This window comes from Chelonoidis abingdonii, chromosome 4 (assembly GCF_003597395.2).
Source record: "Chelonoidis abingdonii isolate Lonesome George chromosome 4, CheloAbing_2.0, whole genome shotgun sequence".
Classification (NCBI taxonomy): domain Eukaryota; kingdom Metazoa; phylum Chordata; order Testudines; family Testudinidae; genus Chelonoidis; species Chelonoidis abingdonii.
Genome location: NC_133772.1, coordinates 65407713 through 65424407, shown reverse-complemented (window position 1 = coordinate 65424407; position 16695 = coordinate 65407713). Strand labels below are relative to the sequence as shown.

Below are 16695 nucleotides of genomic sequence, written 5' to 3'. Positions count from 1 at the left end.
GGAAACACAACCAAAGTAGGATACTGACAGAGTCTTAAGCTTTTTTCCTTTTCTCACAGGTTAATGTGTTTTGAAATAAAAGACTTTTGTTAACCTGACAGAAGATCAATGCTGACTCATTCTCGCTAGGGCTGTAGCTAACTCTTCTATAGACTTGTCTACACTAGGGAAATTAAAAAAAAAAAATCCCACCATTGCAGCTGGCCCATAGTTCTCAGTTTTGGAAATTCTTGCATGGACAGGGATCCCTTAGTTGTACTGGTGTTAGTAACAGTGGGTTCTCTTGTATAGGGCAGTTTCCCATGGCCAGAACCATTGTTAACACCGTGCCCATTACATTTCTCAGAACAGATCTAATTGACATCAATGTTAAAAAAGGCTGCAACTATGGAACCTTGTCTACGTTAGAACCCCTATTGTTGTAAACACCTGGGAAGAGCTCCGAAGGGGTTAAGGTTTTGAATGTTTTGGCAAACGCAAGTTTTTCCCTTAAGATGGAATATTGTTTTTGCTGTAAATGGTGAGGGAATCTAAACAAATTGTCAGTTCTTTAGGGCAGGGTTGATTTTATTATGCGTGTGTGTATAGTGCCCAGTACAATGCCCCTTTCCCCCCTCCCCCCGTGTTTCTGGTGCTACTGAAATACAAATCAATAACTACACCAACTTTCCTCTGTAGTGCGATTTAGGGGGAAATGTTGTTTTTAAAAGAAAATATGTTTTAAGAATAGAATGGGCTAATCACCTCTGGTGGTGGTCAGAGGGTTACCACTATAAAAACTTCTTCTTAGTCTGCCACAATGGGCTGAGCTGTGTGTGGTGCTTTTCTTAATCGAGGTAGGAGTTGCAAAAGCTAGGCTGCTGCATAGTTCCCTTTGAGTTTAAGAAGAAGAGTTTGTAGTGCCCAGGAAGGAGCCTAACACTCAGAATATCTAAGAGTCTGAAAAGTAGAGAGTAGCTAAAGTGAATTCTGCAGCAGAGCAAGGGACCAGCATAAACTAAAGAGCATAAACATAAGTCTGAATTTATCAGCTGAAGCTAGATACATTTTTTATCTATGAATTTCCTATTTTAAAAAAGTGAGAAGGAAAGAGCAAAATATCCCTATGATACTCCTTTGAAAAATTATGTAAATCCCATATCACTTAGCTATCGAATGTGTTTGGAAACGTTATATACTCAATAGATAATGTGCAAAAACATATTTATGCTCTTTCAAGAACATTTATTCTAGCAGAGCCCTTGCAATCCGTCACTCAGACAGTTTGAATTATCCTGAAGTACAGTGTCAACCTGGAATTTGAGAGAGTCTGTTTATAAGGCATAACCCTTTTCCAGTTAGAGGGTACCTTTCAGCTACAGGTGTCCATTAAGAGAAGGTCATAAAGACTAACTTGACTTTTGTATTAGCAGTAATAAAGACAAACACTAGCAAGAAGGATTTCAATTTCTGCTTTTTAATTACACCTATTTTCTTGCACCCATAGCTATGGTTTCTGGAAGCATCACTGCACTGTGATTCCTTCCCATAAAGAAAGAGTTAACAAATTAACTTCAGTTAACATTAAATCATCATCCTTTTAAAACATGCAAGAAGCAGGCAAAGCGTCACCATTATATTTCTTCTGGGATGATGCATCAGCGGCTCTTCTTTCTTCCCCTCCCTCCAACTCCTGCCACATATGCAGAGGGAGGAGCTGGCTGAACTATATGAGAGGCGGGAGGCTTCAGGGTCAAGGTTGCTGGCAACCTTAAACTGGTGCTTGTTGGAGCAGACTGCAGCATCACACATATGGATGGGACGGAGGAGATGGAAGGGAGGGGAGAGTAAGTTGTAGGCCTTTCAGCCCTGTTGGCAGCTTGGGTAGTGAGAGTAACACATGGCCAATAATTCTGGAAGGTGCTTTGAGAACCCTTGGTCTGAAAGGTGCCTTAGAAGTGCAGAATATTATTATTTTATATTTTATGCCAAGCTTTAGCACAGCATGCATTTGTGCATGTGAATGATTGTAATGGAAGTGCTGTTGGACCTTTAAAACTATATGCTGTCAATGCGCCTCACTATAACCACTTATCTTGTATTTATATTCACCACACTTGGTAGTGGGCAGTGATGGTGAGGCTTATCACATCCGAGATGCTGCAGTAATAATTTTCTTCCTGTGACTATTATGGTAGCAGCACTGTGTAGTCTGCCCAGATAGTTTTCTCCTCTTCAGTCTGAATAAACAAGCTGCTCCTGCAATGAATGTCATTATGTCCTGGAAATGAAGCAGTCCATATTAGGCTCTTACATTTGAAACCCTGCTGTGTTCAGCCATTGTGGCAGCCTTAATGTTAGTTCTAACTCAGTTTTCAAATGTCAGATCAGCAAACTGAAAAGCAGATCTTTTTCTCTCTTGTATTTTTTTTTCTGGTAGAGCATGATGAATGTGGCAGCGGACAGCACAACTGTGATGTGAATGCAATCTGTACTAACACTGTCAGGGGACATAGCTGCACCTGCAAATCTGGATACGTGGGGAATGGGACCATCTGTCGAGGTAGGTCTGTTACTCTAGGAACTTGAGAAAAGCCACAGACTCTATTAATATTTTTTGACAGTCACCTAAGTTCTGGTAACTCATGATGTTGGGCTCTGTCAAAGATTCATTGTCTGAATTATCACCTGGCAATTGTAGTATGGATAGAGATAATTGATTTGTGAATAACCTCCTTTCATAGGACAGTATTTTTTAATTGTTTTTAAAAAACCCTTCAAGTTTATTGCCAAAGTTGTAATTTGTCTGTTTCATGCAGCTTTTAAATTGTGTTTTGTGTCTTAAACTGAGTTAGTGTCAGATATGTCATAAGTTACCACCTCCATGTTTTAAACTAGGTTCACGTAGCCTTTAAAGTGGTATAATCTTGTAGCATCATGTAGCAATGTCATGGGCTATAAAAGTTATAGAAGTGATTGATAGGGATGTTTTTGTCCATGAGGTGTTTTAATTAGCAGTACACCTATAAAGTGAAGATCTGTATTTGGTAGATTTCGCTGTAGCTTAGACCATGGATATCTGGAATCAGTCCATCTTGCTGTAAAATGGCAGTTTTTGTTGGTCCTTTTTTTTTTGTTTTTTTTTTGTTTGTTTTTTTTTTGTTTTTTTTTTTTTTTAAGAAAGAAAGATTAAACTGTTTCATAAAGATAGAAGAGGGACTCACCATCAACTAAGCAGCACTCACTAGACAAGGGACATGGATTCCAAAACCAAGTGAATTGAGAGAGGAGGGGGACAGGTATTGGTACCTGGTGATTGTGCCCTACCTCCCTTGAGGGCCTAAAATACCAATTGCACCTTCTCTGTAGTGTGGAATATCACAGCTAATTTTAATTCTCTTAGGAGTCTAGTTGCAGGCTGCTGAGCTGAATTCATTTTAGGCCAATGGTGCACCAGCACTGAGGCTCACCTATTACAAGCTGAAATCATTGCTGGGGGTGGTGAAGTTATGTTGCTGAGCAACCAGCAGAGCGGTTTGTGGGACACCTAGTGGAGCAGAGCAGCTGGCAGAATGTAGCAGTTCACAGAGTGGCTGGAGCAGCTCATGGGATGGCTGATGGAACAGAGCAGCTGGTGGAGTGGCTTACAGTGAAGGCTGCAGCAGAACCCCATGGAGAGGTGGGGCAGTCGGCCTCAGCTCACATAAGGTGCCTCTTAGCACCACTGTGCATTTCCCCAGCCCCCCCCCCCCCCCCCCCCGGGCTGGGCGGTAAAACTCTGCAGATAAAATTTTGAACACTGGGGCTGCACTGACCACGGACAGAGACTTTGGGGGTTGTTGGACTNTTTTTTTTTTTTTTTAAGAAAGAAAGATTAAACTGTTTCATAAAGATAGAAGAGGAAATATACACCATCAACCAGCTGGCTCACTAATGGCTGCAACTTGGAAATGTCATCGAATTGTGCCTGCAATGCCTGTTGTTGTTGTGTGTTAGGAATGACCTTGTCTCATAAAATGCTATTAATTGCTCCATCATTGATTCTACAATTCCTGGCTTCCAAAACACTATTGCCATAATGGCTAATTTGTTGAAAACTACTGCTAATGTAAAGTAATAGTCCATCCAGAAAACATTCATATGCCCTTAGATTTGGGGAGAAATATTAGTTTTCTTTCTATGAATTGGTGATATTGTCTTGAAGTGATGGATGGTGAACCACCACGTCGAGCTTAAATTCTTCACCAAGGTTTCCACAGTCTATCAGGTGTCAAAGTAACATGTGTCATGTGATAATCTCTCCATCTGACTAACTCTCTGGAGTGTACAACAATGTCAAGATATTTAGAAAAAATAAACTGGTTTCTAAATGAACATATCAGGGACTGCAAAAATGAGACTGTAATGAAGACAATAGTCCAGACTGATCCTACAGAAGTCAAAGAAGTCACACCAAGAATCAGTTTTGCCCAGTACCTTCCCAATTCTTGCTTGCAGGGATTGTAAGTTACAACATTTCCAAATAAAGTTTCAAGCAGTGGTGAATGAATATACTCTCTAAGTTTGACAGTGGCTTTTTTCCCCTGTAGAGTATAGGATGTCGGACAACTCTTGACTCTGCTGTGTGCAACAAGGACATTTTTGATTGACTCAAACAGGACATTTTTTTGGTTTTACTTTGCTGGTTTTACTTTGAGGTTCAGGTTGAAAGGGCTGAAAAAACTTGAAGCAAAACTCATCCAGCACCATTTAGTTTAAACTGGTAGTTTAATAGGAAAATATTCAGGGTTCTTTTTTTAAAAAAAAAAACTCTTTTAATGAACTTGTGCTGAGATTCAAGCTTGAAATGAAATCCCAAAGCAGATGAATTTCCATTTCATTTTCAAATATTCTCCCAGCTTTGTTCTCGACATGCCTAGAATTACGCAACTGAATGAAGATATAACTGCCTTTTTAAAAAGTGGAACATGGAAATGCAAAAAACAGAGCAGTGGAATTTTGTGGTTGTTTACATCCCAACTGGGAAATATATCTACAGAACCCACATTGAAAATTTTTGGAGCTTGAAAAAGTGAGTTATATTCTCTAATATTCCAGATGGGAAGAAGCCCCTTAATGGGAAGCTATGGAGAAATTCTTCTCTCACTACAGGAGGAGCTATGGATAATTTAGATCAGGGGTAGGCAACCTATGGCATGCGTTCCGAAGGCGGCACACAAGCTGATTTTCAGTGGCACTCACGCTGCCTGGGTCTTTGCCACCGGTCTGGGGGGCTTTGCATTTTAATGTAATTTTAAATGAAGCTTCTTAAACATTTTAAAAACCATATTTACTTTACATACAACAAATAGTTTTGTTATATATTATAGTTTTATAGAAAGACCTTCTAAAAACGTTAACATTTTTTACTGGCACGCCAAACCTTAAATTAGAGTGAATAAATGAAGACTTGGCACACCACTTCTGAAAGGTTGCTGACCCCTGATTTAGATGGTACTCGAGTGGTAAGAGACTTGGTAATCAGTAAACAGAGAGGCTGTAAAATAATAGGCCAGATTGCTTAGTAGTAAAATTCCATAACACCAGTCAAGTCAAAGGAGCAAAGCTGAGGATAACACCAGCTGAGGATCTGGCCTATATCATAATTTACTTGAATGGTCTAGAAGTGTTTTATAAACTTTTACAAATGGTATATATACACAACAATCATTTCAGCCGCTATTGACGTGCTCCACCTCTGGGGTGGAACAAGGCAGTTTATTGTCATCACACAGCAACACCACATGCCAACAGGGAAAGGATGATTTTGTAGCCAAAGCACAGGAGTGGGAGTCTATTCCTGGTTCTGCCACATATTTCCCACATTGTCTTGGGTAGGTCACATGGCCACTCTGTACCTTTTTTTCTGTATAAGTAAAATGTGGATGATAAAAACCATGTTGTGAGGCGTAATCAATGAACTCAGCAATCTTTGGAAGGCTCTATAGAAATGTAGAATATTATTCTTAATATTTTAGGATAGCAAGTATAAGGGGATAATGGCCCCAAATGAAACTACATTGAGAGTTTTGGAGTAGGCATAGTGAAAGTAGTCTGATAGGAGTTTGTTCAGGACACTGAACTAACACTCTGTGTGGGGGGAGGGGGAAGGGGTGAGAGAGAGAGAAATAGTCGGGTAAAGAGGAAAATGGAGAGAATCTGGGAAGTAGAGATACAATCTGTTTTGATTTATGAATAAAAATATTTGGAAGAGGAAAACAAAATCTTTAATAAAAGTACAGAGTAACAGGCAGCAAGTAGGAAAATTTATTTCATTCACAAAGGATTGTGTCTACTTCATAAATATAGTGGACTAGAGAATTTTAGAATGTAATTAAGGACAAGATGCTGTCAAAGTGGACATGGAAATAATCAGAAGAATAGTGTAAAAGGATGCAGACAAAAACAAAATGCATGTCTGTTTAAAAAAAATTTAACGTACAAAAATATGTACTACTTAAGTTTAATTGACATGAAAATAGCAAGAGACCTGAAGATGAACAAAAGTAAACCTTTATACATACATAAGAAGCAAACACATAGGCAAAGAGACAGGAAGGTCACTGCTGGGTAAATGTAGAACGGTAAAGACAAATGTGGCCTTTATTTGCTGTGGGCATAAACAAATTCTTGGTCTCAATGTAGATGTGGACTATAACATTGCAGAGATGAACATCTTGTTGGGGGAGAGATGGGAAAAGAAGGTTGAGGTGAAGCGGAATGGCAAGGCTGTGTGATATGGTGTCGCAGCAAATAATAAACTTCACAAAATACCAGGTGCAGAGCCAGATAAATTACATCGTGGGACTTTTCAGGCAGTAACAAGGAAAATGGGAAAGCCTGTGGCAAAAGTATTTATAGCGCCAAAGACAGAGGACTGGAATGTGGCTAATATAATATAGATTATATACCTATAAAGTTGCTTTTAGCTACAAAGAAAATGTTGGCAAGATTGATAAGGAAAAAGAATGTATTCTATTATATATTGCAGTTCAGAAAATAGAAACTAGCATGGATACATAAAGGAAACTCATGCCAAGCAAGTTTGCTTGAATAACTTGAATACACTGTGGAATTAGTAGTTCAGGATGAAACCATGGCTGTAGAGCAAATCAGCTAGACTTCAGGAGAGGACTTAATACTGTAGCACAAAGCCAATTAATTTACAAAGACAGAATGCAAAGTAAAGTGGTTTAGTAATAGAGAGTCTCAAGAAAATGGAAAAGTTGAGGATAGAGAATGGAGACTTATAGAACTGTAGATTGGAAGGGACCTTGAGAGGTCTTCTAGTCCAGTCCCCTGCATTCAGGTACGACTAAGTATTATCTAGACTATCGCTGACAGGTGTTTGTCTAACCTTCTCTTAAAAATCACCAATGACAGAGATTGCATAACCCCCTAGGCAATTTATTCAAGTGCTTAAGCATCCTGACTGTAAGGAAGTTTTTCCTAATGTCCAACCTAAACTACCTTTGCTGCAATTTAAGCCCATTGCTTCTTGTCCTATCCTCAGAGGTTAAGGAGAACAATTTTTCTCTCTCCTCTTGTAACAACATTTTATGTACATGAAAACTGTTAAGTCCTTCCTCAGTCTTCTCTTCTGCGGACTAAACAAACCCAATATTTTCAATCTTCCCTCATAGGTCGTGTTTTCTAGATCTTTAATAATTTTTGTTGTTCTTCTCTGAACTTTCTCCAATTTGTCCACATCTTTCCTGAAATGTGATGCCCAGAACTGGACACAATACTTCAACAGAGGCCTAATCAGTGCAGAGTAGAGTGGAATAATTATTTCTCATGTGTTGCTTACAACACTCCCATTAATATACCCAAGAATGATGTTTGCTTTTTTTGCAACAGTGTTACACTGTTGACTCATAGACCTCTACCCTGCTATAATGCAACCCGATATAACATGGGTTTGCATATAGCGCAGTAGCAGTGGGGCTCTGGCGGCACTTTAAAGGGTCCGGGGCTTCGGCTTTTGTGGGGAGCCCCGGGCCCTTTAAATCGCCTCTGGAGCCCAGCTGTCCCTACCCTGGGGCTGTGGCAGAGGGGCTCCACCAGTGATTTAAAGGGCTTGGGGCTCCCCACAGCAGCTGGAGCCCGGAGCTCTTTAAGTCACTGCTGGAGCCCTGCTGCCCCTACCCCAATATAACGGGGTTTCAGCTATAATGCGGTAGGGAATTTTGGCTCCCCATGACCGTGTTATAGCAGGATAGATGTCTATTTAGCTTGTGATCCACCATGAGCCCCAGATCTCTTTCCACAGTACTCCTTCCTAGGCAGTCATTTCCCTTTTTGTATGTGTGCAACTGATTGTTCCTTCCTAAGTGGAGTACTTTGCATTTGTTCTTATTGAATTTCATCCCATTTACTTCAGCTTGTCGAGATCGTTTCGAATTTTAATCCTATCGTCCAAAACACTTGCAACTCCTACTAACTTGGTATTGTCCACAAACTTTGCCCTTATCTAAATAATTGATGAAAATATTGAAGAGAACCAGACCCAGAACTGATCTCTGTGGGACCCCACTTGATATGCCCTTTCAGCTTGACTGAGAGCCACTGATAATTACTCTCTAGGAACGGTTTTCCAATCAGTTATGCACCCATAGTAGCTCTATCTACATCGTGTTTCCCTAGTTTGTTTATGAGACGGTCATGTGAGACAGAATCAAAATCCTTACTAAAGTCAAGATATACCACATTTACCGCCCCCCAAAGGTTTATTACCCTGTCAAAGAAAGCTATTAGGTTGGTTTAACACAATTTTTTCCTGACAAATTGTTTGGTTAATTATTTGCTCCATTATCTTTCTGGATACTGAAATTAAGATGTCTGGTCTGTAATTCCCCCAATTGTCCTTATTCCCTTTTTTATAGATCGGCACTATATTTGCTCCTTTCCAGTCTTCTGGAATCTCTTCCACCTTCCATGACTTTTCAGAGATAATCACACTAATGGCTCAGATATCTCTGCAGTCAGTTCTTTGCATAATCTGGGATGTATTTCGTCAGGCTCTGGTGACTTGAAAACATCTAACTACAGATGTTCCACTTTTTCAGTTTGCTGTACATGAGTGATCTTGTAGCAGGCCATCATTTCAGTAGTAGATAGAAGTAGAGCCACACATTTGAAAATTATTTAAGAAGATCAAATTTATGGAGAAAATGTCACCCACTGATTTGTCTGGAGAAGAAATAAGGATAGGCATGCTAAAGTGTCTTGAGGGTTACAAACATATCTGAGTGTGTAAGTGGGGGAGATGATGTAAGAAGACCTCTTCTTGTCCCTGTTTACAGCCGTGTAAGAGTAAAGCCACAGTCTTGATTCTTGCACAAGGTCTGGGCATGTGTAGCACAGACAGTAGCATTAGGCACATCAAAGAAATCAAAGTGACTGTATTATAGAGGAGGGCATGCTGCTCCATTACAGAGATTGTTTTAGCTCCTGATCAGCGTGAACTCTTCTGGTGTTCCTGTGTGAATTCTTCTCAGGGCTTGAATATGGATTTTATGTATGTCAGTATGAAAGGGGTTTGCAGACCCATTTTTCAGAAAGAAAAGGCCACTATCAAGTGTTTATTTGGGTTGAAATGAAATGAGATGAAGTCAACTGATTTGTATTTTCTTGTTTTATGAGATGAGCCCTTGACGCAGTATGCTGGCCTTCCCTAGCTCATAGTTCTATTCTACAAATTTTTTTCATAGGACCAAATTCTTCCCAAAGATGCATTTAAAGTGATTTGATTAACTTCTTAAACAAGGTAAATCTATAGCTATTCCCCTTAGGGATGAGAGAGAAGTGATAATCCTTGTAGCTCTCACTCCTGCAGAGTGAGCTGAACTTAGACAAGTGCAGGCACTTGTCTATTGCATTTTGAGTACTATATCTAATTATTAGATTGACTATTTTATTAATATCTCATTTTGGGTTTTCAATGAGGTATAAATTTAGGAGAAGAGTTAAACTGATTTTTAAAAACCCCTCAGAAACATTGAAAGCATTTTCTTATTCTCTTAGCAAGATTACAGCTTCTGCATTAGACTTTAGTCACTTACTCACTGATGAAACATCCTACTTTCTATAGATGGAGGTTCACATAGTTAAATTACAGTCCTAAACATTGAAGCAAACAGGTGCATCCTAATCTTGGTACCTGGGCAGTGAAACCTCAAAAGCTTTCAGAAGTTCTGGTACCCAGTTGTCAGGGACAGCCTTATTATGCTTGTCCCTAGGAAAGGCTGAGATTTGATGTCTCTCCTGTTATATTCCCATACGTTCTCTCAGTGAATTCACCAAGTCCGTGATTTTTCCAGTGGCCATCAGGCACTTTTATTTCCCAGTCATGTTTCATAACCTTTCAGTGCTGCAGCTTGTGCAAAAGATGGTAGGGTGCAACCGAGTCCCAAAGAGGAATACTATTATTTTAAAATGTGGGGAAGGGTCAAATGCTACTGGAAGATCAGGGAAGATCTGGACTGGCCTGGTAGTGTAGTTCTGATTCCTTGATAGATGTATGCCTTGGAAGATGCTATGGCTACTACTGAAAGTTGTAATTCCACTTAATGGCCATCTCGTTTGTATTTATAGACAGCTGTGGAAGAGTGACAAAACACAGTGGGCAGTAGGCGGTCTCTTTTACAAGGTAACAAAAATGTGGAGATCGTAATTTTAATACTTTCAAGGTGGCTACTGGATGATAGTGATAGGGGCTTGAAAATGACTTTTTCTAACTTAAATCAATAAAGCAATTCTTTTTCATATTGTCTAAATAACATTTTAGATAAGTGGATGGACAACTGTTTATTCAAACAGTAAGTACCGTACTTTCTGTAATTATACCCTTCTTGGTAATTTCCAAAATAGCTATGTTCAATAATATTGAAATGCAATTCATGAGCTGACAGAAATGTCACCTAAAAGAGGTTTAATCCTGAGTGTGTGAACTGATAACATTTTTAATATGGAAAAAAAAATCTACATGCTTATGGGAAATGATAGAGAAACAGATGGAGGAGAAAGAAAGTAAAATGAACAAAGAGAAAATACAGATGAGAAACTATTGGGTGAAGAGAATATAAGTAAAAGGATAGGTAAATCTTGAATGGAAAAGAGGGAGCATGAGATCATATTTGTCAGAACTTGTTTCCACATTAGGCAGACAGAGAAATGCCATCAAGCTGAGTATAGCGACCTGCTTCACTTGCCCAATAATAGATGATTATAATTAGTTGATGTGTATCTCATCAGTAATTCTTGTTAAATAATGGATTGACTGCACGGTAGTCAAAAATTGGAGAAAAATGTTACCAAAATGCAATAATAAAACCACTAGTGGATATGAAACAGGTAGTGTTTCTCAGATTTCAGCAGGTACGAGCTATCAAGACTCCTTTATTTAGGTTTTTTTTCTCATATTTGTTTTACACTGTTGTAACTCTAGTGATTTAATTGTAACTATTCCTGGGTTTTGCTGGTGTAAATGAAAGAAGGATCAGGTCACTTGGTTTTATTTGTGCCTCTGCCACTGACCCACTTGTGACCTTTGGTATCATTTAATCTCTTTACACCACAGTTTGCCCATCTGTAAATAGGATATTCTGCACTTTAGTTAATGTTGTGTTACAGAGTTCAGTTTTAGCAAGAGTGTGATGGGGCATTCTCCCCACACTAGCCTGGAGCAGTTAATATAAGAAAGAGAAGCCAATGAGCCATAGGCTGCACCTGGGAGGACACTAGGATACAATATGGCTTAACTGGGAATGAAGTTTACCTGGGCAGAAAGATGTGGGACTTCTGCAAAGCCAGGGAGCTGGCAACAGAGCCTGCAGTCACACTCCCCGATACAAGGGAGGAGAGTAGGCCTGTAATAGGAAATGTAGGAAGCAGTCTGAGGAAGGAGCAGTAAAGACTGGGAGAATAAAGACTTGAGCTGTTGGGTCAAGGGTCCCTGGATTGGAACTTGCTGGGTTCCTCTACAGTATGCTGTAGGAGTGGCATGCCAGGAGCAGCCTATTTGGGGACTGCTGGGGACAGTTTGATAATAGCTCAGGAAGGGGGAAGTACAATGTATTTTAGTTGGAGGGCTAAACCGTGAAGAGGAAAGCTCCAGGAGCATGAGAGAGCCCATGCAGTGAGTGAACGGAATGATGGACTCAGCAATCGTCAGACTATGTGGCAGGCTAATCCTCAAGAGTGCCAGAGCAGCAAGAAAGCATGCTGTGTCACAAAGCACTTTAAACCTTAACTTTGTAAAAACCTTATTGGAAATGGCAAAATCCAAAATGTAGAATACAAACTTTGAACACAATTTGAATTTTTCATGGTGATTTAATGAAGAAATGAATTGCTAAGAAAGAATAATAAAAGTTTAAAAATCATCCCTGTTGACAATTTTTCCCCACAGGATTGTCTCACTTTTGTGTCCCTTTTGCACTAACCTTGACAGCGTTAAGGCAGACTGACATCCCAAATGCCTGCATTGTGTGACAAGCAAATGTGCGTGTGTGTTCATATAATTGCTATAAAAGCATGTGGTTTTGCTGAGGCATGGATGGCTTTTGGTATCCATTGGAGGTGGAATTGAAAGCCTTTAATGGCATATTGGATTATATTATTGACAGCATTCTAGGTAACATGAAAGTGGAAAGGAATGCACAAGGCTTTCTCCATAGCTTCTGATTGCCGTGCTTTTGTGGGTTGGGGGTGGACTAATATGTACATTTAAACTACAGGTTTTTTCCCCACGCTCTTTAATCTACTGCCTAAATAAAACTTTTAAAATGCAATAATACAGAAAATTCTATATTTTAGGTTTTGTGATTATACATCAACTCAGCCTGCTGGATTTATTATAAGTAAGAGAAAAGACTTCCTCCAGTTCATTATTTTCCTCTTTTCCTTTCTCAGTATGGAATGTTAGATTTTTTTTTTTTAAAGTTTCATCCATTGGGATTCATGTAGTCTGAAGAAAGACGTTTACACAAATAGACTACGTAAACTTTCTAAACTATTGCAGCTTTGAATGCTGTCCTTGCATTGGTTTTAGAATGTAATAAAATAATTTAAGTTTATTTTTTTCTTGTCCATAGAGCACCAAGATGTAATAGGACAGATAATCTGGCAATGAAAGAAGTTGAAAGTCTGGGGAAATATTTTTACGTTCAGCTTTAAATTATACCACACAGTCTGAGTCTTCTGCCTTTTACAGACACATAAATAGTTCTACTAAATTTTGCAGGACTCCATGTGTGAATAAGAGGCTGGAGAATTGCGTCCATGAATGAATCCAGTACTACTTGTGAGCTTGTTAAAGGTGGTTTATTAATTAGTATAAATCATGACAATGTATCTTTTTAAAGTATGTATCATGGGACTGCCAGGGGCCAGATACTGCTCCTTTTACTGGTCTGTGTCATCAGCTAGTGTAACACTGATTTACATTGGCTGAATTCAAAGTGGGCCAGAGCAAAACAACTATGAATTGTATAAAAGAAACAGCCTTTGGGTCCAAATGATGTAAAGCACCTATTTGCAAGAGAAATCATTTATAGTGTGATCCTACAGTGTCTTACTCTCGTGAGTAGTCCCATTGAGTTCAACAGGATTACTTAAGGCCGCTTGTAAAAGAAGCAGTGAGAGGCAAAAAGGCATCCTTTAAAAAGTGGAAGTTAAATCCTAGCGAGGAAAATAGAAAGGAGCATAAACACTGGCAAGTGAAGTGTAAAAAGACAATTAGGAAGGCCAAAAAAGAATTTGAGGAACAGTTAGACAAAGACTCAAAAAGTAATACTTTTTTTAAGTACATCAGAAACATGAAGTTAAACAACAAGTGGGGTCACTGGATGATCGAGATGCTAAAGGAGCACTCAAGGACGATAAGGCCATTGCAGAGAAACTAAATGAATTCTTTGCATCGGTCTTCACAGCTGAGGATGTGATGGAGATTCTCAAACCTGAGCTATTCTTTTTGGGTGACAGATCTGAGGAACTGTCCCTGATTGAGGTTCCATTAAACAGCAGTAAGTCACCAGGACCAGATGGTGTTCCCCCAAGAGTTCTGAAGGAACTCAAACGTGAAATTGCAGAACTACTAACTGTAGTCTGTAACCTATCATTTAAATCAGCTTCTGTGCCAAATGAGGAGGATAGTTAATGTGATGCCAATTTTTAAAAAGGGCTCTGGAGGTGATCCCAGCAATTACAGGCCTGTAAGTCTGACATCAGTACTGGGAAAACGGGTTGAAACTATAATAAAGAACAATATTGTCAGACATATAGATGAACATAATTTGTTGAGGAAGAGTCAACATGGTTTTAGTAAAGGAATCATCCCTCACTAATCTACTATAATTCTTTAAGGGGGCCAACAAATATGTGGACCAAGGGGATCCAGTGGATATAGTGTACTTAGATTTTCAGAAAGCCTTTGACAAGGTCCCTCAGCAAAAGCTCTTACGCAAAGTAAGCTGCCATGGGTTAAGAGGGAAGGTGCTCTCATGGATTGGTAACTGGTTAAAAGATAGGAAACAAAGGATAGGTTTAAATGGTCAGTTTTCAGAATGGAGAGAGGTAAATAGTGGTGTCCTCCAGGGGTCTGTACTGGGACAAGTCCTATTCAACATATTCATAAATGATCTGGAAAAAAGGGTAAACAACGAGGTGACAAAATTGGTAGATGATATAAAATTACTAAAGATAGTTAAAACCCAGGCAGACTGTGAAGAGCTGCCAAAGGATCTCTCAAAACTGGGTGATTGGGCAACAAAATGGCAAATGAAATTTAATGTTGATAAATGCAAAGTAATGCACACTGGAAAGCATAATCCCAATTATACATATAAAATGATGGGGTCTAAATTAGCTGTCACCACTCAAGAAAGAGATCTTGGAGTCATTATGGATAGTTCTCTGAAAACATCCACTCAATGTACAGCGGCAGTCAAAAAAGCGAACAGAATGCTGGGAATAATTAAGAAAGGCATAGATAATAGGACAGAAAATATCATGTTACCTCTATATAAATCCATGGTACACCCACATTTTGAATGCTGTGTGCAGATGTGGTCATCCCATCTCAAAAAAATATATTGGAATTGGAAAAGGTTCAGAAAATGATTAGAAGTATGGAGCGGCTTCCGTATGAGGAGAGATTAATAAGACTGGGACTTTTCAGATTGGAAAAGAGATACTAAGGGGAGATATAACAGAGGTATATAAATTCATGACTGGTGTGGAGAAAGTGAATAAGGAAGTGTTGTTTACTACTTCTCATAAGTCAAGAACTAGGGGTCACTAAATGAAAGTAATAGGCAGCAGGTTTAAAACAAATAAAAGGAAGTATTTCTTCATACAACACAGTCAACCTGTGGAACTCCTTGGCAGAGGATGTTGTGAAGGCCAAGACCAAGGTTAAAAAAGATCTAGCTAAATTCATGGAGGATAGGTCCATCAATGGCTATTAGCCGGGATGGGCAGGAATGGTGTCCCTAGCCTCTGTTTGCCAGAAGCTGGGAATGAGCTACAAGGGATGGATCACTTGATGATTACCTGTTCTGTTTATTCCCTCTGTGGCACATGGCACTGGCCATTGTCAGAAGACAGGATACTGGGCTAGATCGACTTTTGGTCTGACCCAGTAGGACTGTTCTTATGAACAGCCTGATCTTACTCCGATGGGTTCAAATTCTGATACGTTTACTCACATTGAATATTGGTTTGCTCCAGATTAGCTCCATTGAAATGAGTGGGACCATTCAGGGCTCAGAAGTATTGTACAACACGAATAAGGGTATTACAGTAAAGCTTACTGAAATCAATGAAGAGATTCTCAGTGTCTTCCTTGGGAGTTATATTGAGTCTTGTAGGAATATGGTTTTACAGGACCAGATCCTTGATTTTGACATCGTATTGTGTGTATTGGGATGTTGCCCTTTTTGGTCTGGACTTCTCAACATGAGGCTTGCGAATGCAAACTGTTGTTTTAAATATGTATTTATTTATTTACTTAAACAGCATAAAAGCACCATGCTTTCCATGTTGCTGATGCCCTCTCATCAGTTAAAAACCCAGTTCAAAATTAAGAAGGTCCAAACAAAAGATTTGCTTTTTAAAAGGAAATAGTAGCCTCATTTGACCTCACACATTGAATTGTATTGATCCAGTAACCTTTATAGGCTGGGAAATAATTCTGGGAAGATATTTAATTTTCCAGGCAGGTTTTTCTTTTCTTTTTGTACTGAATGATCCACATGAGATAAGCTTGCCAGTTTAATTCAAAGCAGTAGCAATTGCATAACCACTCAGTCAATATCAACAAACAAGAAGCTTAAAAAAGACCCTGCCTTTATGTATTAGTTCCAGACAATACATTCTGTTTAACACTGCTGGGAATCCAAGACTTTCAGTATTAAACATATTCATTGCTTTTCTCTTGCTTTTTTTAAAAGAGGCTGTGCTTTTTAAAAGCAAGACTATAACGATTTTTCTTAGTTTTAATAACATTATTATCCACTTTTCATTTACCCCAGTTCTGGTCTGTTGTGACACCATTTCCGTAAATAACTGTTTCCATAGCAGGGGGGCCTGGGACTTCTCAGACCTCCAGTATAGCAAAGGAGACTGATCTGAAGTCCATTGAAGTCAATGGTAGTCTTTCCAGGTGCCATTGAA

General features: G+C 39.2%; 1 protein-coding gene across 7 annotated transcripts in view; it reads left to right on the top strand.

The window, feature by feature from the left end:
- NELL1 (neural EGFL like 1) overlaps positions 1 to 16695 on the top strand; it is a 465038-nt gene that overhangs the window by 262106 nt on the left and 186237 nt on the right. For 6 of the 7 annotated variants that reach the window (XM_032794577.2, XM_075065234.1, XM_032794574.2 and 3 more), the window contains one exon: positions 2420 to 2542. The exons of the other annotated variant lie outside the window; for it this stretch is intronic. In XM_032794577.2, the coding sequence (XP_032650468.1) occupies positions 2420 to 2542 (123 nt within the window). The remainder of the gene's footprint in view (positions 1 to 2419; positions 2543 to 16695) is intronic. 7 annotated transcript variants of the gene reach the window in all.